We start from the raw sequence: 19,664 nt of genomic DNA, 5'->3' as shown, positions 1-19,664 counted from the left end.
CTGGCGAAACAGCCTCTCAGGGGGGTTTCTGTCGAGACTTCTTATTGGACCAGTTGACTCCGAAGTCCATTTTACTTTTCAGGCTGCATGAGCCTGTTAGAGACAGAACATCAGCAAAAGTGTGAACGTGTGCACGCACGAGCGTGTGAATGTACTCAGATCTTTCCGTGTCCGTGTGGACCACTGTGTTTCACTGACAATAATTTCCATCATCAGAAGATGTAATGACAGCCGTTTGTGGTTCGGAAGCAAGAATTAGTGCATTCCACATTTCAAACGGAAAATGTGAAATACAATTTGAAAGGGAGAAAACTGCTGAGTGGACACTCAGAAGAGTGAGAGGTGTTGGGAAGTGAGTAGACGTCACCAGCCCTTCGCTTTTCTCTGGAACGATGAGAGCCCCAGCGCCCACGGCGCCTGTGCGGGCGGGGGTGGGGGAGGCCACCTCTGGGCAGACTCTGTCTACGCACAGTGTAGATGTCCAACCCTGAGTGAGGTGTCTGTGGGTTTCCTGCCATTTTGGGGTGATTAAATGCCTCATTCAGGCTCCAGTTTGCGGCTGGCGGCAATTAGAAATGCACTCCCTCCCTCGCACTGAGACGGTCATCTGTGGCATCAGAAGCAGCAGCAGATGACTATGTACGCTCACACTCTCCATTTCCATGTGAGCACAGGGTGAAGGGACCCCACAGGTGAAGCACCCCCCATCAGGCACTGCTTTTGAGGCCTCGACCCCGGCACCTGCCGACACCACAGGAACCTCTGGGGTGCTCGGCACCTTCTGTCGTGGGCGCCTCTGACCCTTAGGTGGGTCCTGTGTGGACTCAGAGCTGCCCGGTGAGGGGCGGCCCTAGCATAGACCTGCCCAAACATCCGTGGTGCATCCCCGGGCAGGGAGTTCCCCCTGTGTCTCCTGGTGATGTCCTGGGCACTGGTGTCCTCATCTCCATACCTCAGATGAGAGTCTGGGTCCCCTGTGGGTGTATGCCACAGCGTCCACACCCATCCTCTCTGGCCGCTGGCCCTGTGGCTGTGAGCAGCAGCTGGTGCCATGGACGGAAATGCTTGTCTCCGGAGCAGGGCCAAGCTTCTCGAGGGAGACGTCCACTGAAAGGCCCCACCCTTTCTATGACCCATCTCACCTCTGATGTGCAAAATTCCACCTTGTTGATCATTAAGAAAATCAACTCCTTGCCCAAAATGTGCCACTGGGATCAAATGCCCAGTCGCTTTTCATTCTGATGTACATGGATTGATCCACCTTAACTTTGTTTTCTCAATTATTTTCATGTCAGAAACCTGATACAGACTTTTTGTGTGATGAGGACTTTGTCAGTCCTTCTACTGAGCATGAGGGACCCAGTGTGATGTGAGGCTGGGAGAGTGGGATCCAGGAAGGTGCCTCCCCCCTTCACGGGGTGCTCAGGCCCATGACGCCCCCACTGAGGTCCAGCCTCCTCACCTGCCAATGATGCTTGTGTCACTTATCTGTGTGCTCTGGGGTTATTCTGTAAGACGCCGAGCACGCACTCCTGCACCTTCTCCACAGCATCACTTACAATGGCCAATGTTGTGCTCAAGAAACACCCGTGTCCCTGAATGAAGCCTCTAGAGCCACAGCTCTTCTCAGACGAGGATGCCCCGGACCCTTCTCTCCATCCCTTTGCTCGTCCGTCTCACAGTCTCTTCACCTGTGCAGGGTCCTCAGCAATCCCTTCCCTTGGGGTCTCTCCCATTCCCACGCCGCCCTGTGTGTGGTTAGTGCCAGGGGTCTCTGTGTGCCTGGGGAGGTGTTTCAAGCTCATTCGCAGGAGACAGAGTTCATTTAAAAACTTGGAACTTGCCAAATTAAACCCATTTGATTCATATAATTGGCATAATGTTCCCCCCAAGAAATTGACTTCCCCAAGGTACACTGGGCACGGCTTTGACACCTGGCAACCCAGAGCCTCTGATCCCAGAACTGGAATTTATGTGGGAAAAACACTCCAGCTGAAGACAACACCTTCTGCATAAACAGAAGACAATGATTATTCTCCCAGAAACGCGAGAGCCGTGTCCACAATGACACCTGCGTTTTCCTCTGTTCTACCTCGTTCTGAACCCACACACGAAGGTGTCACTGCAACAGCCCCTTCCCTCAGCAATTCCTCCTGTTTCACTTCTGGCTCCTGCCACCGCCAAGCCAGTGACAGGCGACAAAGCTCAGGGCTGTGACAAGGACAGCCGCCTTCCTTCTTCCAGCACCACTAGGGGGAGAAGAGGTTTGAGGTTCATTCGAAGGGGAGCAGGAGGAGGGAGCCGGCTGTGAGAAGCTTCTCTGCCTGGGGCCATCCTGCAGCCCAGCTCTCATCCTCTCCCACCTGTCACCGCAAGGGGTCCCCACAGGTGGAGGCCACAGATGCCTGGGTCCACGCTTCTGGAGAGGAGGGAGCTCAGCCTGCAGCCAGGAACACTGTGGCCTGGAGGGGGCTCAGGAGGGGCGGGTGCAAGCTAGAAAGAGGCAGGGCTGAGCTAGAGAGACGGAGGGAGGAGAAAGAGAGAGAGAGAGAGGAGGAGAGAGAGAGAGAAAGAGAGAGGGAGGAGACGGAGGGAGCGCTGGGGACCTGGAGCCCCACTGGCAGCCAGGAAGTAGCTCCCCGCACTGAGCAGCCGCCCTCCGGCTGGATCGCCCCTTCTTGGGGGCCTCGGGATCAGGACCGGGAACATGGGGTCGGTCCCTGGAGCCTTCCTCCCTGTGATCCTTCTTCTGTCGGCAAAGAGCTGGGGTCCAGCCATGGCAGGAAACACAGGTAAGTGCAGCGAACGCCTTAGAACTTGCATGAGGCTCTCCTGAAACTTTAAACTGTGTTTTCGTTCTATTGTTAGTGTTTAGAGCTGGGATCACAGAACACGTTTCTGAAAATGAACCATCTTGGAAAAGCAGAGAAGGACCTGCTAAAGTGTAGCCCCAAATAGGACACGTTCCGATTGCTTCTCCTCTGGTCTGGTCCGGGCGGTTCACGGTGTGTTTTCTGTGGTTTTGTCTAAAAACAACACACTGTGTCCTTGTCTCTGAATATTCACTGAAAAAGCTCAGTTCTAGTAAATCCTGAAAGGGGCGTCTCAGGGGATAAACAGCCTGCTGGCGTCTCCGTGGGTTCCTTTCTCGCACGACTGCATTTTAGGGATGAAGGCTGATGGGGAAGCAAGTAGCAGGCTTTCTATCAGGCAGACTTCACCGGGATGTGGCAGTTCCCAGGTCTGCAGGCAGCGCAGGCCACACCTTTAGAAAGAAGGAGACACCTGGGTGCTTCCCATGCCCTCCTGTGCTAACCTGGAGCTCCGAGTGACGCTCCAACCGGGAGGGCTTCACAGTACAGCCCGGGGAGAGAAGGCACCAAAGCCTGCATTTCCAAGAGAAGTATCTCATTAAAGGAAGACAGATAAATCACTCTCCTCTTCCCCACGCTCCCTAAATAGCAGACGTGGAAATGATGGTGAGAATGACAATGCTTTAAGCCCTGGGTTATGGAACTTAACTTCCTTCTGTCAGTCAGCACCCTGTCTCTGTAGGTTCAGAGATCTCGGTCCTTATTTCTAGACTAGCATGTGGCTCTAACCCAAAGACATTGTCCAGAAAAATCCAGGAGAAGCCACTTCACTGTGCACATCACAGCCGAAAGTTTGAAGAGTTGTACTTGGCTGGAGATATCTGTCGAGGAGATTGCTCCCCTTCTGATGAGTGTGGAGCCCGTGAAGACCCGGCGCTCCATCCCTCCTCCAGAGCCAGCCTCACTCTCCTCTCCATCCCTCTAAGTGCCCCGTGCCCTTCTGCTGGGGCATCAGGGGCAGGGGTGGTGGGCACCTTTAGGAGTTTGCAGCCCTGTGAGCCAAGCCCCCCGGACAGGAGGCGGCCCCCCAGGACGTCCCTGCACATTGGGGGTGGTACAGGTGCAGGGAAGACCATCCCTTCTCTGGGGCCCCCACACCCAGGCTGCATGACGGTGGGATGGCTCTCATGAAGCCTTGGAGGTTGTCACCCCAACAACGGGCATTTGACGCCTGCCAGTGGGCAGGCACTGCCCCGTTCCTCCTCCCTGTGTCTGTGCTCTCCGAGAGCTGCATGCTTTAATGACGGGAAATTTACACACACGGCAGAAACGCTCGAGCCCTGCGGTGGCATTGACATTTTCCTTAAAAACAGAGCCGCAAAGAAATACTTTTAGAAACGACAGGCAGGCAATTGAGAAAAGACTGCTGATTATCCCACCAAGTGAGGCACCAGAGGCCACTGTTAGGACCCTGCAGGATGCCTCCAGCCTCCCAGAGAGATGCCTCTGAGCAGGGAGTGGGGTCAGGCACCTGCCATGAGGCTGGAATAAACACCAGCGCCTTCTCTATCTGGCGTTTGCTCTTCCAGGTGAACCCAGGGAGGGGGTAGGGTGCCAGAGGGGTCGGTGGCTCTTTTCTAAGCGGGCTGTTATTGGCTTGGCCCTGAGGTCCCCCCTTGAATTTCAGTGCTTTCGACTTAAGAACTGGCTCCGAGACATTCAGCGGTCTTGTATTCAGAAAGTGTTTAATCTCCTTACCAAAGAATCAAAATTTCAAAATACCCATGAAATTAAATTAGTAAGACCACTTTAGATGTGAAAGTTGGAGTCCTTGTCTCCACACCTGTGGTAGAAGTTACAGTTCTTCATGCATTAAAATGAAGTCTATTGACTTTATGACCCGAGTTCATCTTTTAGAAACAAGAAATCTGCATGTGCTAATTTCTTGTTCATCTCATTTTGAGAGTATTGTTTTTAACAGGAGAAATACTGATGAAGTTACTGTGTGTGGATGGCAACTTGATATCTGAGAGTCGTGACAGGAGGGAATAACGTTGAGGCCACAGTTGCGAGATTTGAGAGATCAGTTAGAGATGGGAATTCTGAGCGTTTGACAGCAGAGATGAAATTCAGCACGTGAATAAAATACCATGTGCATATGCTTTTAAGTGGCACACATTTTGGTTTTTTTTTCCTTTTGAGAAATGGTTTGAACTACTCATGTGATGCCTCCAGACAAGACTTTAGCCCAACACAAATGAAGCAATCCTGCGGGTCCCACGTGAGCGGGAGGATCGAGGTCTCCTCCACGAGGCCCCAGGACTCTCCCTCTCCGCCCGCTGGTTCTGCACACCCTCCCTGTGTGGGGTCGGGTGTGAGGCGGTCTCAACCGTGGGCACCTTTACTGGAGCTCCACGGAAGTCAGAGTGCCCCCCACAGGTGAAAACAAGATGGTGCTTGTCCCTGTGATTTGGGGGTTGTGCTGGACTCCCCCTCTTTCCACTTCTCCGGTGTGGAGTCACCCCTCTGAGCCCCTCTGCTCCCGGGCAGAGAGCCGGGCCCCAGGCAGAGCTGGGAGCAGAGTGGAGGCGGGCATGTCCCGCGTGGCCCGCAGGCTGTGGTGGCCTCGGTGCCCGGACACGGGGCTGGGGTTCCTCTGTGCACATCACCGTGTGACGGAGGACCCTCTGGGCCTCAGGATGCTGAAGGGAAGGGGCCTGGCTCTCCCCCAGCGAGGAGGCTGATCCACAGCACACAGTGGAAGGCTGGCCTCACTTGGCGAATGACGTCCCCGTTGACGTGAGGGCTCACTGGGGCCCAAGTGGAAGGGACCTTCTGGACAAATTCTTTCCACAGCTCTCATCTCGCGTCTGGCCCCACAAGAACGGGCGAAGGCTGATGCAGACTCTGATCAGCTGCGTGGGGATGCGGCCTACGGGTGGAGGTGGACTGACTCTAAACTGTCAGGTTGTGTAATTCCTGATAGGAGCTGCCTTCCGTTTACCGCTCCTGCCAAAAGCTCCTTCTCAGAGCAAAAACTCAGTGCAGGGAAGGCTGAGACACTGCACAGCATCTGTGGCATGGGCTGGGTGGAAAAGGAGGCCCTTTGGCTGTGAGCACCAGCTTTCTGAGCCGCAGCGAGCAGGCTGTGCCCTCCTGACAGCGACTACGGGCCACAGTCACTCTCGTATCAGGAACCACGGGGCCTCACCTCTGGGCTCAGCTCAAGATCAACCCCCCGTTGAAACTCATTACAAGTCCTCACCTGAGTCCGTGTTACTGCCATGGCTGCAGCATGGTGGTTCTCCCTCTGCCCATCGTTCTGCAGCGACGTCCAGTTGTGAAAGGGCATTGCTCCCCCGTCCGCTCACGCGCTCACTATCACACACTCACATCTGTGTGCACGGTGGCTCCTGCCTCACTCAGTGGGTCGCGTCCATCTCTGTTCTGATTTATTTGATGCTCAGACTGTCATGGACCTTCCGCTTCCGTCCCTGTGTGTGGTCTCGGTGTCCTGGTCGCCCTCCAAGCAGGGCCTCAGGTTCTGGCACAGCAGCACCTTCCAGGCTCATCTTACGCTGTTCCCGTCCAGCTCTGGAAGAGCCAAGCTCCCGGTAGGAACAGAACTTGGAAACAGAGGGCTGGATGGGAGGCGAGCTCTTTCCCGGCATCGGAGCGAGCTGAGACGGCCTGTGTACTGTGTGCGCACCTGCCTCTGTCGGACGACTCCTCCAGCGCAGTGCGGGTTGGTGGAGAGCTGGTTCCTCCTCGTTTCTGATCCCTGGGGCCTCGTGAGTGCCTCTATGAGTCAGACGGGCTGTAAGTTATCTCGTCAGTGAAGAATCCTCTATCCCTGGGTTCTGAGAATGTGTCCTCATCAGAGAGGGCATTACACATCGTGAGAGGTGTTTCAGCATTTGGGCCATAACCCTGATTTTTCTCTTTAGATGTGAATATGGCCAATTATGTTAATAGAGTTTCCAAAATTGGATGGTCTTCTCGTTCCTGGATAAGCCCCTTGTCAGGGTGCATCATGTTCTCAAGGAGAGTGTCATCCAGCCAAGAATATCGTAGTTAGTGTTTTTAACTCAATATTCTTGAGTGATTCTGGTTTGTAACTTTTTTCTTTTTTGCTCTTTTTATCAGATATAGCTATTAATGGTATTCTCGCTGCCTAAAAAGCATGGCAATTCTCCCCGTTTCCATGCTCTGGAGTAATTTATGTGGCATTAGCCTCTCAGTTTTGCAGAATCACCCATGAAGCCATCTGGGCCTGGTGATTTTACCAGTTTTTCCAGTTTGTGGATTTGTTCTTTGATAATCTTCACTTTCTTTGACAGAAATTGGTTTGTTTAAGCATTCCATCTCTAATTTTGCTAAACTATATTTTACTTGGAAATTATTGTTCCGTTTACTTTTCAAATTTACTTGCACAGAGGTGTGCAAATTAGCCTGGTGTTTTTCTGCTTTTGTTGCCATGTGCTTTCTTTCCCTGTCATCTCTAATTTTGTATTTTTGTACTATCTTTCATTTTTTCTTCATTTGTCTGATGGTTTATTATATTGATTTTTTTCAGAGAACCATGATTTTAGATTATTAATTTGATTCACTGCTTTCCGTTATCTCCCTTATTAACTTCAGCTTTTATCTCTATTTTTCTCCTTGAGTTTATTTTGGTTTGAACAGTGGTTCCTTGGCTAAACGTTTGAGTAGTGGATTTGATTTCACTTGTTTTCATTCTTCTATTTATAATGACACTGACGTTTAAGGCTATGAAATATCCTCTGATCTCTGTTTTACTTATTTAACAAAGAATCTATCTGAAATGTAGTGTTGTTATTGTCATTATTTTTCAGAAATCCTCATATTGTGTTTGTATTTCCTCTTCTACATAAAAGTTGTTTAATGGAAGGTTTTATTTTTTTCCAAATGGAAGGATTGTTTTGCTTTTATTATTTATCGCATTGTGATCAGAGAATGATACCCATAATATTCTGTTTAATGAGACTTGCTGATACTTTTTTGTGACTAATTATATGACCAATTTTTATGAATGTTGCATATGTGCTTAAGAGAATAATCTTTATTAAATGGATATAGTTTTTAATCTACAGAATTTCTTTAAAGATTATGCTATATAATCCTCTATGTTTTACTATTTTTTCTTTTTCTTTCTTTCTTTCTTTCTTTCTTTTTTTTTTTTTTTGCTGAGGAAGATTTGCCCTGAACTAACATCTGTTGTCAATCTTCCTCTATTTTGTATGTGGGCTGCTGCCACAGCATTGCCATTGACAGATGAGTGGCGTAGGTCTGTGCCTCAGAACTGAACTGGGCTGCTGAAGCAGAATGCGCTGAACTTTACCACTAGGCCACTGGGGCTGGCCCGCTACTATTTCTCATCTTGTTCGCAGAGGATGTATTAAGATCTCCTTTGATTCGTGTTTCTATTTCTCGTTACGTGTCCCGTAATCTCTGCTGTATGGGGGTGGTTGTCATGGTCTGATCACAGATGTTCGTGGCTATCGTATCGTCGCTGTGGATTGTGGTGTTGTTGCTCTAGCGTGGTCTCTGTTTGTGAGATGCTCCAACCCTTGACTTCTACCTCGTCCGCCATCAGGGCCACTTGGTCCTTTCCATGTGCCCCCTGCTGGCACATCTGCCCACTGTCCACTCCTGGTCCTCACGAGGTACGTTGTTTCAGACGTATCTGTTGGACTCGTGTTTGGCTGGGATTTTCTTTGGTAGCCAATTTCAAAACACTTCATTATTTTTTCTTTGTAACAGGTATGTTAAGCCCATATGTGTAGTTATGGCTGATCTGTCTGTGCCCTGCTGGTGTGACTTTGTTATAATCAGTGTTTGTTATCGCCCATGTGTTTTTACTCTCTGAGGTTTTCTGTCTGTGCCCTGCTGATGTGACTTTGTGTTATAATCAGTGTTTGTTATCGCCCGTGTGTTTCTATTCTCTGGGACTTGCCTTGTTTGCTCCCTCTATTTCTTTCTCTCTTTGGGTGCTGGGGAGGTTTGTTTTGTTCTACCACTCTCCTTTGCAGGAACACCTTTTGTGATGCTCTTAGGATCCTGACAATCTGGTTTGTAACTTTTGAGTCGTATTGGAATCTGTTATCAATACAATAGTCAGTGATCATCTCTGACTTTCCTTTTCCTCTCACTACTAGTCCCGTATTTTTCTTGTATTCTTCTTACTTTCTCAGACCGTACAATATCCACATGCCTTTCTCCACACGTCTCCAGGCTTCTCTCAACCTCTGATCTAGAACAAAGTACATTGCCCCCTCCCAGCCCCCGTTCTGAAGTGCCCCCAGTCGTCTTAGGCTGATAATGCCCATTCTGCATAGAGTCGCTCTCGAATTTTTGGCTCAGGATGTCTTTGCACTGTGTGTGTTATCAAGGATCCCAACGAGCTTTACTTACGTGGGTTAGAGTTACTGACACTTATGCGAGCAATTAAAACTGAGAATTTAAAAATGACAAGAAGTCAATTACATGTTAACAGATTAATAAATTTTATGAACAATAACCATATTTTAAAAAGCACAAAAAACGGAAAAGTCACATGGTTTTATATTTTTGCAAATTTTAATATAAGGCTTAATGGAAGAAAACTAGATTCTCACATCTTTTCCATTTGACTTGTGGGTTTTTAGAGGGTGCTCATGGAGAAAAGCTGGCCTCATGCAAACATGTCACTGGGAAAAGGAAGAGTCTTTTGGCAGCTGTTTCAGACAATTTTGGATACATCATGAAGCCTCTGATGCACTCAGAGAATGAACGTAAACAGGCAAATCGCATTTTACTATTTTTATGTCACTGTTTGGCATCATGGACCCCTGAAGTGGTCTCCCAGCTCTCACACGGAGATCTGCTTCCGCAGTGGGCTCAGAGGAGGGGCTTCAGGTGCTGCTCCAGGAGCTGCGGGCTTGAGAACTGACGCTCTACAGCCCGGGTGATGGAGGGCCACTCGGCAGGACACAAAGTCCTCAGCTTGACTTTCCTTTCCATGTGCTTCCTGAACACGCTGTTCCACAACTCAGGCGAAGTCTGATATCAGCCTGATTTTCTTACCTTTCTAAGTAAGGTGGTCCTTGGACCAGAGGCCCTGACTTTTATTTTGTATTTAATTCTAACAGTTTTGGTAGAACGTGTTCCTCAAGCATATGGCAGGCTTTTCAAAATGAAGAATTAGATTTTTCCTTATTTCTGGAAAGTTTTACTGGATTAAAATGTTAACATATTACTTCTTTTCCATTGTTTTTATATTTTTATTTTATAGGACCTCAAGATAGATGATAGGTAGAGAGACAGATACATACACAGATGACAGATGACAGATAGATGATAGGTAGGTGATAGATAGATAGATAGATAGATACACATATACGTAGATAGATGATAGATAGGATATTTTCTTTTTCTGCCTTCTATTTTAGCCACTTTTTCTTTGATTAGTTTCCTTTTTTAAAAAAAAATCTTATTTTCATTCTCTCAATTGGATTTCTGCAGTTCTTCGATGTCCTTTATTAAATCTCATTTGAATATGTTCTCTCAAGCATCTTGCAAATGCATCTTCGTTAATGAAAGTCTTACACTTTTCTTTATATATACTCTTCTTGCAGCACGGTCCATTTCTCTCCTCTTTAACAGTTCTGATTTTGGGCTTTTCTGTACGTACGCATTTGTGTTAGAGGACTGAGGTTCTTTCGTTCGGGCTGCGGTGTTGTGTCGTAGCTCTCCGGGCTCTGTGCCGGCCTCCACGTGGCGGGCGGAGGAGCTGAGCAGCTGAAACATTTCCCTTCTCCTTCCTTGCTTTCCTCTCAGCCCTTGGCATGGACTTACTCTGGTTTATGTTGCGCCAGCATATTATGGACAGGGCCTCAGTCCGAGGACGCCCTCCTCAGTCAGTGGGATGGAGGTAAAATCTGTTGGGGTGATAAGAGGTGAGGAGAGGGGTGGCCATGGCCCACCTTGTGCTGTTCTCTTCAAAATGCGTCATTTCCCTCACTTCCTTTTCCCTTCCCACAGCCTCATCTCCTAGGAGCGGCTCCCTTCTCCATTCATCTCCTTCTCCTGAGCTGCCAGCCCCGTCCTGAGCTGGACTCACCCCATCGAGGTCCCTGGCTGCAGCCCTGGGTCCCCACGTTCCCACCTCATGGGCAGGATTTCGCACTTTGTGCGGGACTGTCTCTTCATTCCGTGGTTTTCTCTGTGCTGTTGTCCACGTTCTCCATGCTCCTCTCCACCTTTCTGTGGGGAATCTTAGGCTCCTGCCCCTGTCTGTGCCTCCTGCAGGAGGAACTCTGAGAGTCTGGTGCTCACTTCTCTCCACGGTGTAACCTGAAGCCTGTGGCGGGCTCCATCTCTGGTGACGCTAAAGGCACGAGCCATGGTGGTCATACTTGTGATTCTTGTTCATCTTCGTGAACACATATCGTGTGTGTGTGTGAGGATGGGGTTCAAGGAGCCACTATAGTCCTGGCATTTATTTTCTGCTGTTTTTCTGAAGTGCAGACGCCTGTGAACATGGACCTTACGGGGCAGTTTCAAGATTTCATGGGGACCCATCCTGTCTTCTCCCCCATTAGAGGAGAAAATGGGCGCTGAAAACCCTAAAAGAGAAGCTACCACCTCTCCAGCTTCCAGGTCTTCATATTGGAACTGGCAGATGGATATTTTCAATGGTCTCATTTATCCAATTAGAGACTTTATTAAAAATACCTTCATATTTTAATTGATTTGTCCTTATTAGCTTTCTAGGCTGGGTGGATCTGGCCCTATTTTTGTTGCTTTTTAAAAATATGATTAGTGAATACACGACAGAATGCGTGTGGATAGAATAGATGTTTAGTGAATTAGCTAGAGCTGGGGAAATATTCTGACAAAATATAAAGAGCCTCAGAGTAAATATTTCAGTTATGAACTTTCAGAATTACTCTTTATGGCACTGACTTTCTAATTATAAAAAGACCATTAATAGTAGCATCCATAGTCCTTGAAGCGTGTTTAATAGAAAATGCCACATTTAGATTTTGTTGTTCAGTTGAAGGAGAACAGGTTCAGAGGGACAGGACCAGTTGGCCATGTTATGTAAAGTCAAGTAATCAAATGAGCTTAAATTCACTCCTTTTCCCTTAGTATCAAAAACGTAGATTGACCATGAAACGATTGAAAAGGTGTTGCATCAACTTTCAGGGAATAAGAGAGAAGTGGTTTTCCTGCAACTCTAGGTGCATTTCAGAATAACAGATGTGTGACTGACTTCCGGCCTGTTCCCCTCTTTACGGAGCTTAATGGCTGTGCTGTCAGCACTCAACATCTTCAGAGCTACCTGAGGGGGCTGTCGTCTGACCGAACGCTTCCCAGAGGGGGACTGTTTTCTTTGGGAGAAAAATGAAGTTCCGATGGCTCTAGGTCATTTTGCTTCAATAAAATTTAAAATAACTGTAATCCTTGTGTGTGTGTGTGTGTGTGTGTGTGTGTGTGGATGTGTACACATGCCTGCACACGTGCACACACACACAGTCCTGGGAAGGATGACCAGTGCAGCACAATATGACATGGTATCACTAAGGATGCGTTTTTTTCTAGTTCTATTTCTAGAGCACGAAATTTCTTGCTTAAATGTCTGTGTACAGTTTCGTTATCTGGCAATGAAATCCGGTGTTTAGTAATAATAAGGCTTTCGTATGCGAGTTCTACAACATGCTTCCATAGCAGGGGAAGCCTGCAGTGAGCAAAGTTCTCTGAGAAGCAGCATCTTCGGTTTGGTGGTTGTTTTTTTCATGACAGTTTTCCATCACTGTCTGTGAGAAAATAAAACTGTAAGCAATAAAACAGGGACGTGACACAGCCGCAGGAACGGCCCTCTCCGGGCTCCCACTAATGAGCACTTTGGGTGAAATAACTTGCAAAGTGATTGAAGCTGGAAACACTTGGGATTTTAAATCAGTAATGGTGGAATTATTTAAATTCCACACCTATTTAATTGAGCAGGTGGAAAACTACCTCTGAATTTTTAAACCCCAAAGGTAAAGAAGAAAGTACCCACATGAGTGCCTGTGTGTACACGAGTGTGCGTGTGTGCTTGTGTGCACGTGCATGTACATGTGTGGATAAACAGATAGAATTACCTGGTAGCCGTTAGAGCGACACGTCACGGCTTACAGCTCCCAGAGGTTATCTCTCTGGCAATTACAGAATTTATAAATGGGACTTTAAGGGGAAACTAGATTAGATCAAAACATGCCAATTATTTAAATGCATCTGTCTTCAAAAATTCCACTTATTATGTGGTTTTGGGCAATTTACAACGAGATTTCTTACTTCACTTAGCCTGCGATTTTACTGCATCAAGGTGGGTTATAAATTGCACTTTCTTTTTGGACAAATACATCCCTGCACACTCAGCCATCGGTGCACACTCACGCATCCCTGCACACAGAGTCCTCCCTATGCACTCTGACACTTTGACACACACAGACATCCACACACACTCAGCTGCCCTTGCACACTCAGACATCCCTACACACTCACCCTTGCACGCACAGCTGACCCTGCACTCTCAGACATCAGTGCATTGACTTCTGCACTGGTGGTCTCCTTGCTGAGGCCCCCCCACTACTGCTCAAACATCAGAGGTGCCAGCTTCCCACAGAGCTGACGTGCAGACACTTCTGGTGTGGAGACACATCTATGGGCCACGTTTTTTCCTCTTGTGGGTTTTATTCCTCGTTTCCGGTGATCTCTGAGGCTACAGCTGTCGTACGTTTTAATCTCGCTGCCCTGGTCCTCTGCTCTCACCATTTCAGAGCCAACTCTGTCTCAAGTCTGTAGCTTCACCATCACGTGGCTCAGCTTCCCAGCCGAGCAAACCGGGGCTTGTAAAGAAGCCAACTGCTCGTGAACCCTTTAAAAATTCCTTGAAGACGCATTTTATGCACTGTCTTTAACCACGGTCTCCAGGAGGAAACATCAATAAGACGTGTGAGTCTCTGGGCGCCTGTGTAGAGCTGCCGTCCCCGTGTGGACAACACCACAGCCTCCGGCTCTCAGCACAGCTGCTCGTCCAGTGACGGGCAGTCGGGGTGCTGGCTCCGCGGGAGCCAGCATACTTTTCACTCTGGGGTTCGCAGCTCAACGTTGATGACTGTTTTCCCGGAGAAAACTGGACTCGCTGCTGCCGGGCAGGTGTCGTATGAACACTGGGTGACGAGCCTCAGCCTCATCTGGGGGACAGAGGGTCGTAAAGCCTCTGATGGGAGATTGTCCTCACACATGGGCCCGTGGCAAACATGGGGTCTTGCTACTGAGCCAGAGTCTGCAGAGTTTCCTGAAGACAAACCTAAATGGTCACGTTCTGCAGTGAGCACCAAGATGCTGGAAGACAGGCGTCCTTGGACTAAAATTATAATTATAAAATCACACCTGGAGAAGAGGGATGGGCAGAGTCAGGAAAGTGATAAAGAGAGAAGCAACAAGAGGGACGGACACCATCTCTGTGTCCAGAGGTGCACACGGCACCCACACAGCTGAGGATTTGTCGCGACTCCAAATGATCCTGAGCCAAGTCCTTTAACTAAACTGAATAATATGTAAGTGGAACTATTTTACTGTTTTCCAGGCAAAAATTAGGAAACAATGTTCAGATAGGACTTCCCGATCCAGGAAAGCAGAGACTGGGCTGACAGAGGTGACAGGAGGGGACACATATGCGAAGCACCCATCCCCCAGACACGCTCACGGCCTCGTGTCCTGATGCCCCAGGAGCCGAGGGTTCTCCAGTCTTTGATCATCTGAGAGCGCCTCTCTGGGATCAGCGTGGGCCGGGCAGGTGGATCGGTGTTGCTCCGGATCGCTCAGCGCCCTCAGCAGTGTCGCTGCACCTGGGAAGTTTTCACAAGGAGACGACGCAGCCCGAGGAGCCTAGACAGGGAGGCTGGTGAGGAAACCCCGCAGTGGCCAGCGCCACTCCCAGTGCTGATCCGAGGGCGCCCGCGGGTCCTGGGTCAGCTGCTGAGTCTGCCGGGGGTGAACATCCCGCGGCCTCCACGCTTGATTTGTGTGTGCGCACGTGTGTGTGCAAGTGCACGTGTGTGCATGTGCAAATGTGTACAGGCTTGCGTGTTTGTGTGTGTGTGTCAAGAGTGAGTGAGCAGGAGGCACAGAGAGAGGGAAAGGAAGGAGCTCATGCTGAAAGAACATTTGGGAAAACACCACTGTTTTTGTTTCAAAATCTGTGTATTTCACTGGCCATGAAAACGCCGTTACTCACAATGTAGGATAAAGGTTGACGGCGTACATTCCTACTATGTCTCAAGTTCACAACCTCATGCTGCCTCGGTATCTCCAGATGGGCCCAGCCCAGCTCACCGCCTCTTTCATCTGGACCATGAGCTGAGAATACTTCCAATTTAAATGACTGAAAAAAATCAGAAGAAGAGTAATACTTTGTGACCAACAAGAGCTTTATGGAATTTGAATTGCAGTGACCATGTACAGGAGCCTGGCCACACTCCTTCACCTGTGTGTCACCTGGGGTGGCTTCCAGGCCACCACCCAGAGCTGGGGCCCCGGCAGAGATGGGGCGTGTGGTCCCATCACCACAGGCTGCTTGGTCCCCACAAGAGAAGGACCATGCTCGTAACTGGTCAGCATCGTTGCATGGCCACAGTCTGGCTGCCAGAGGAGTCCACATTTCGGTGGATGGGCTTTTTGTCCAGGGGTCCTGGGTGTCCCTGTCCTGGCAGATGAGCAGGAGAGGCCCCAGGGCATTGATAGCATTGCCTCCAGATGGCACATTTTCTCCCAGTAACATCTTCCTCCACTTTATACGTGGGTCGCTGCCACTGCATGGCCGACAAGTGTTGTAGGTCTGCGCCTGGGATTAAGATTTGATTGAAGAAAAAAGATGCACCCAAAACTCTCAGGAGAAAACTGCAAAAAAAGTGGGGATTTTCAAGCCTAGAGGAGGCAGAGGAGCAGAGGAGATGGGAGGCCAGCAGACACTGGCAAGGGAGGCCAACCAGCCTGAGCACCCCAGCCCGGTGCTTCCAGAGATGAGCCTGTGGAGATGAGTGGGGAGCTGGCCCGGGTGAGCAGTGTGGGTCTGTGAAAAGGCAGGGCTTCAGCCCAGGGACTTTGGCTCCCAGGGGCATGGGGTCCTCTACCCCAGAGATGCACTGGGGCCCCCCCACAGCCATGTGCCCACCCTCCCCACCACACACACAGGAGGCAGATACAGCGGCATTTACACAGGAGGGCAAAAGACATCAGAGCCCAGAGGTGACCCTACAACCCAGACCCACCGCCAGTCTGGGAAAGTCATTCTCTACCGGAGAATGAAAATCCAATGAAGAAAAACGTCACAACCAAAAGACGGGCCCTTAGGTGAGGGCCCTGTGCGCCTGACACTGTTACCACTCCAAGGACACGATCTGCTTGCCGCGAGATAAAAGCCAGTCGTCAAGAAGCAAGATGGTGGCAGAGAAAGGGCATTTGATCACAGCTTGCTAGCAGGAGGGAAGATGGCTGACTAATGGCCAAAAGAATCATCTTAAGGGGGCACAGAGTCTTGAAGCAGTTATACAGGCCAGTGGGAGATGGGGAGGGTTAGGAAGGTTGACCCTCTGGTGTTACAGACTGGGAGCGGTCACACCAGCTCCTTCGGTTTTCATTGATGACGGCTGTCAGCATAGACTCTCTGTTTGGGGGGTCATCACATTCCTAAGGCACTCAAAAGAACAAAGTTATCATCTTATCGCAGCTGGGAGTTATATGCACTAGCAGGGGTCATAACATCTACAGAACAGATGGATCTGGAGGGTGCAAATTTAGCTGGGTTAGTTAGTCAGAAGTCATTCAAAGTTACAACATGGTCTCTTTTCTACAATATGGCTTCCCTTACGTCAACCCTGTGTTGAGCTGGTTTCAATACTCAGATTGAGGGAGAGAATATCATATTTAAAAGCAAAACAGGCAGCTGGTTATCTTGAAAACTGAGTAACTCTCTCACTGCTGTGGAAGAAATAGAATCACCCAGAAGACTATCAGAATGGATGCTGCTGGACACTGAGTTAGTGAGAGGGAAGATGGAACTGAAAAATTCTCCCAAAACATCATACCAACAGACAAAGACGTGGAAGTTCAGAGTGAGACACATGCACACACACACACACACACACACACACACACGGCGTTCATGGGGTCAGACTTTCAGAGAGAAGACTTCAGAGTTGGGGGAGGTCTTCCAGGGCAAGGTGCTCTTGGTTCCTCTAGAATGCCTAAAAGTCCTGGATAAGACGTTCAAAAATCAGTTTAAATGTCCAGTTCAGAGGATGGGAAAGTAAGAAACCCACAGAGGCCAGCAATGGGGACAAAGTGTGAATTCAAGAACAAAGGTGAGCATTGAAGCCACATCGTCGGGCGTCTGCAGCCTCCTTGGGGCCCTGAGGCTGGTTTAACCAGCTGCATGCCCGTGGGGAGTGGGGTGCAGGGTGCGGGTCTCCTACCAGGGCAGGTGGGGTCCACCACCCCCTCCTCCCATGTCGTTCTTCCATGCGGGGCTGGGACAGAAGCCACACTCTGCACCATCTGGCCGCCACCCCTGCACCCCGTCCATTTGTTCCAAGTCTTAGTACAGTTCCAAGAATTCGTGTGAAAACAGGGGAGAATTTACCAGAAGCTGAAGAAATGAGGGTTTAGGTTGACTAGTCTTAACTCATGCTAAGAAATGGCAAACAACCAACACGACCATCTCAGTTGAAGAGACACAGCTCCAAAACGTTCTGCAGAAATAACAGCAATTACCCGCAGAGGAAAAACCAGACTTCCAATGAGAAGACGGGTCAAAGAGGCAAGGGAGCAATACACTCAACATCCTGCAGAGCAATAACCGTGGGACTAGAGCTATTTACACAGTGCAACTACCAACAAATAGGAGACTACAACAGAGACCATTTGAGACCCAAGGACGTGGAGTTATAACTGTCCGCAGACCCTCTTAAAGCCCCCGTGGGTGCTCTTGAGAACAAGAAGAGGAAAAAAGTGAAGGAAAATTGAGAAATAAGAGGCTAATGTGCAGAAAAAATAAGCAGGAAAACAAAATCTTATGTTTAGATGTGTGTTTAATGTTAAAGTAAGTTTTTACGACGTCCAGTAAAAAACAAGCCTTGACTAAGACAGGACAGACTTCATCACAAGGATTACTGTCACCTTGTGATCTCCGGGGCACAGAGGGCTTTCCTTTCAGGGGAGGAGCCAGCCCGGCTGGAAGGAGCAGGCACAGACCTTGGGGGACCTGATGGGTCAGTGGATGGAGAACGTTTCCCCGAGGCCCCTGTTCTCGGGCGGGGCCCCTGCTGGCTCAGGCCGGGTGGGCACAGTGCAGGCGCCTGGGTGCAGGAGAGGAGCAGAGCCAAGGTGTGGTTGACAAGCAGGTTGATCGCTTGATCAAGGGGACAAGCAGTTGAGCTAGTCAATCATCAGTGATGACTTTGGAGGGTCTCTGTCTAGGTGAATGGGACCCAGCACTTCTCAGCTGCGTCAGTGTGAAGGGGGCTCTTTGTAAGAGTGGTTTCCAGAACACGAAGGGTGGGGCGTGTCTGTCTGTCTTCACCAGGCCCACAGGCTTGGTGAAGTCCATCATTGCCAGTCACCCTGCCTAAATTCACAGATTGTACCAAGATCCGAAGTAGGAGGTGGTAGAGCGAAGAGACGGGAGGGGAAGCAGATCAAAGCAGCTTCCATCTGGAGAGGGAGGGGGAAATGTTTGACTCCAGTCGTTGTTAAAAATGGACGGAGGTTACAGAGGTTACAAATGTGCAGGAAGTCGCCAGGATGTGACAGAATGGACAGTTCAGGATGTTTTCAATGTTGCAACTGAATCACGAGATGGATTATTTCTCTTTGGAAAGAAAATCCACACTGACTGCATTATGATTCTATCAGATAGGGGTACAAATTGAATAGCTTTTATCCATTGTTGTTTAAAGTATTTATGTTAAAAGACAGTACTTTTATACTTTGTGAGTTGCCGGGTGAGATCACTTGATATCAGCACGTGGGGTCTTTCTCCCGGCGTGGCATGCTTTCCTTCTAGAATGCTTATTCGCTTGTGGCATCTAAGCTGCGCGATGCTAACACGAAGGAACAAGACGGCTGGTTCTGGAGTAGCTGACAGCATTTAACTCATGTTATTAATGTCTACACAGCTGAAGGGGACCACTGTGTCCTTGATGAGATTTTACAACAGTGCCAGAAAATTAGCAGCTTTCTCAATCAGGTAACTGGTGATTTCTTAGTAAAGATTCCTTCATGTTAAAAAAAAAAAAGAGCACAGTTTATCAACTGAATAAATTACCTCTTGGTTGAAAAATGATTACAGCAAAAAGAGAGAAAACATGCTTGTGTGTGACACAGTGTGTCCACCCGCATCGGATTGAAAGAATAATGTGACTTTTCTCTTTAAAATCCCTGCCAACGTTGCATGTTATGATTCACAACTCCATCTAGGCACCTTTATCTTCCTCTCCCATCTCAGAGCATTATAATCATGCCTTTTACTAACAAGGGGAAGTGATTTCCAGAGGTTGTTAGTGTCATCACATGGCCTGAGAAATTATTATCATCATCAAACTTTTGAGAAGCTTTCAACTTGTCAGGTATCTTGCGGAGTCCTTTAAATGGAATAAAACACTAGTCTTCATCAGACATTGTGAATTTGTTTTTCTTATCATTTTAGTGTAAGTTCAATAAGTGTATAATAGCAGTATCTCCCATGAAAGATCAGAATATTCCTATAAATGAATTTAATTTTAGCAGCCAAAATAATTCCTA

The 19,664-nt window shown here is 48.7% G+C and overlaps 1 protein-coding gene across 1 annotated transcript in view; it reads left to right on the top strand.

The window, feature by feature from the left end:
• Positions 1 to 2,275: 2,275 nt before the first annotated feature.
• The window catches only part of LOC100064076 (contactin-associated protein-like 4), a 170,170-nt gene continuing 152,781 nt past the window's right edge, over positions 2,276 to 19,664 (top strand). The window contains exon 1 of the mRNA XM_023642816.2: positions 2,276 to 2,792. Within this exon, the coding sequence (XP_023498584.2) occupies positions 2,708 to 2,792 (85 nt within the window). The 5' untranslated portion in view covers positions 2,276 to 2,707. The remainder of the gene's footprint in view (positions 2,793 to 19,664) is intronic.

Source organism: Equus caballus, chromosome 6, assembly GCF_041296265.1.
Source record: "Equus caballus isolate H_3958 breed thoroughbred chromosome 6, TB-T2T, whole genome shotgun sequence".
Classification (NCBI taxonomy): domain Eukaryota; kingdom Metazoa; phylum Chordata; class Mammalia; order Perissodactyla; family Equidae; genus Equus; species Equus caballus.
Note: the sequence above shows the minus strand (reverse complement) of the source record. Positions and strands in the feature narration are given on the sequence as shown.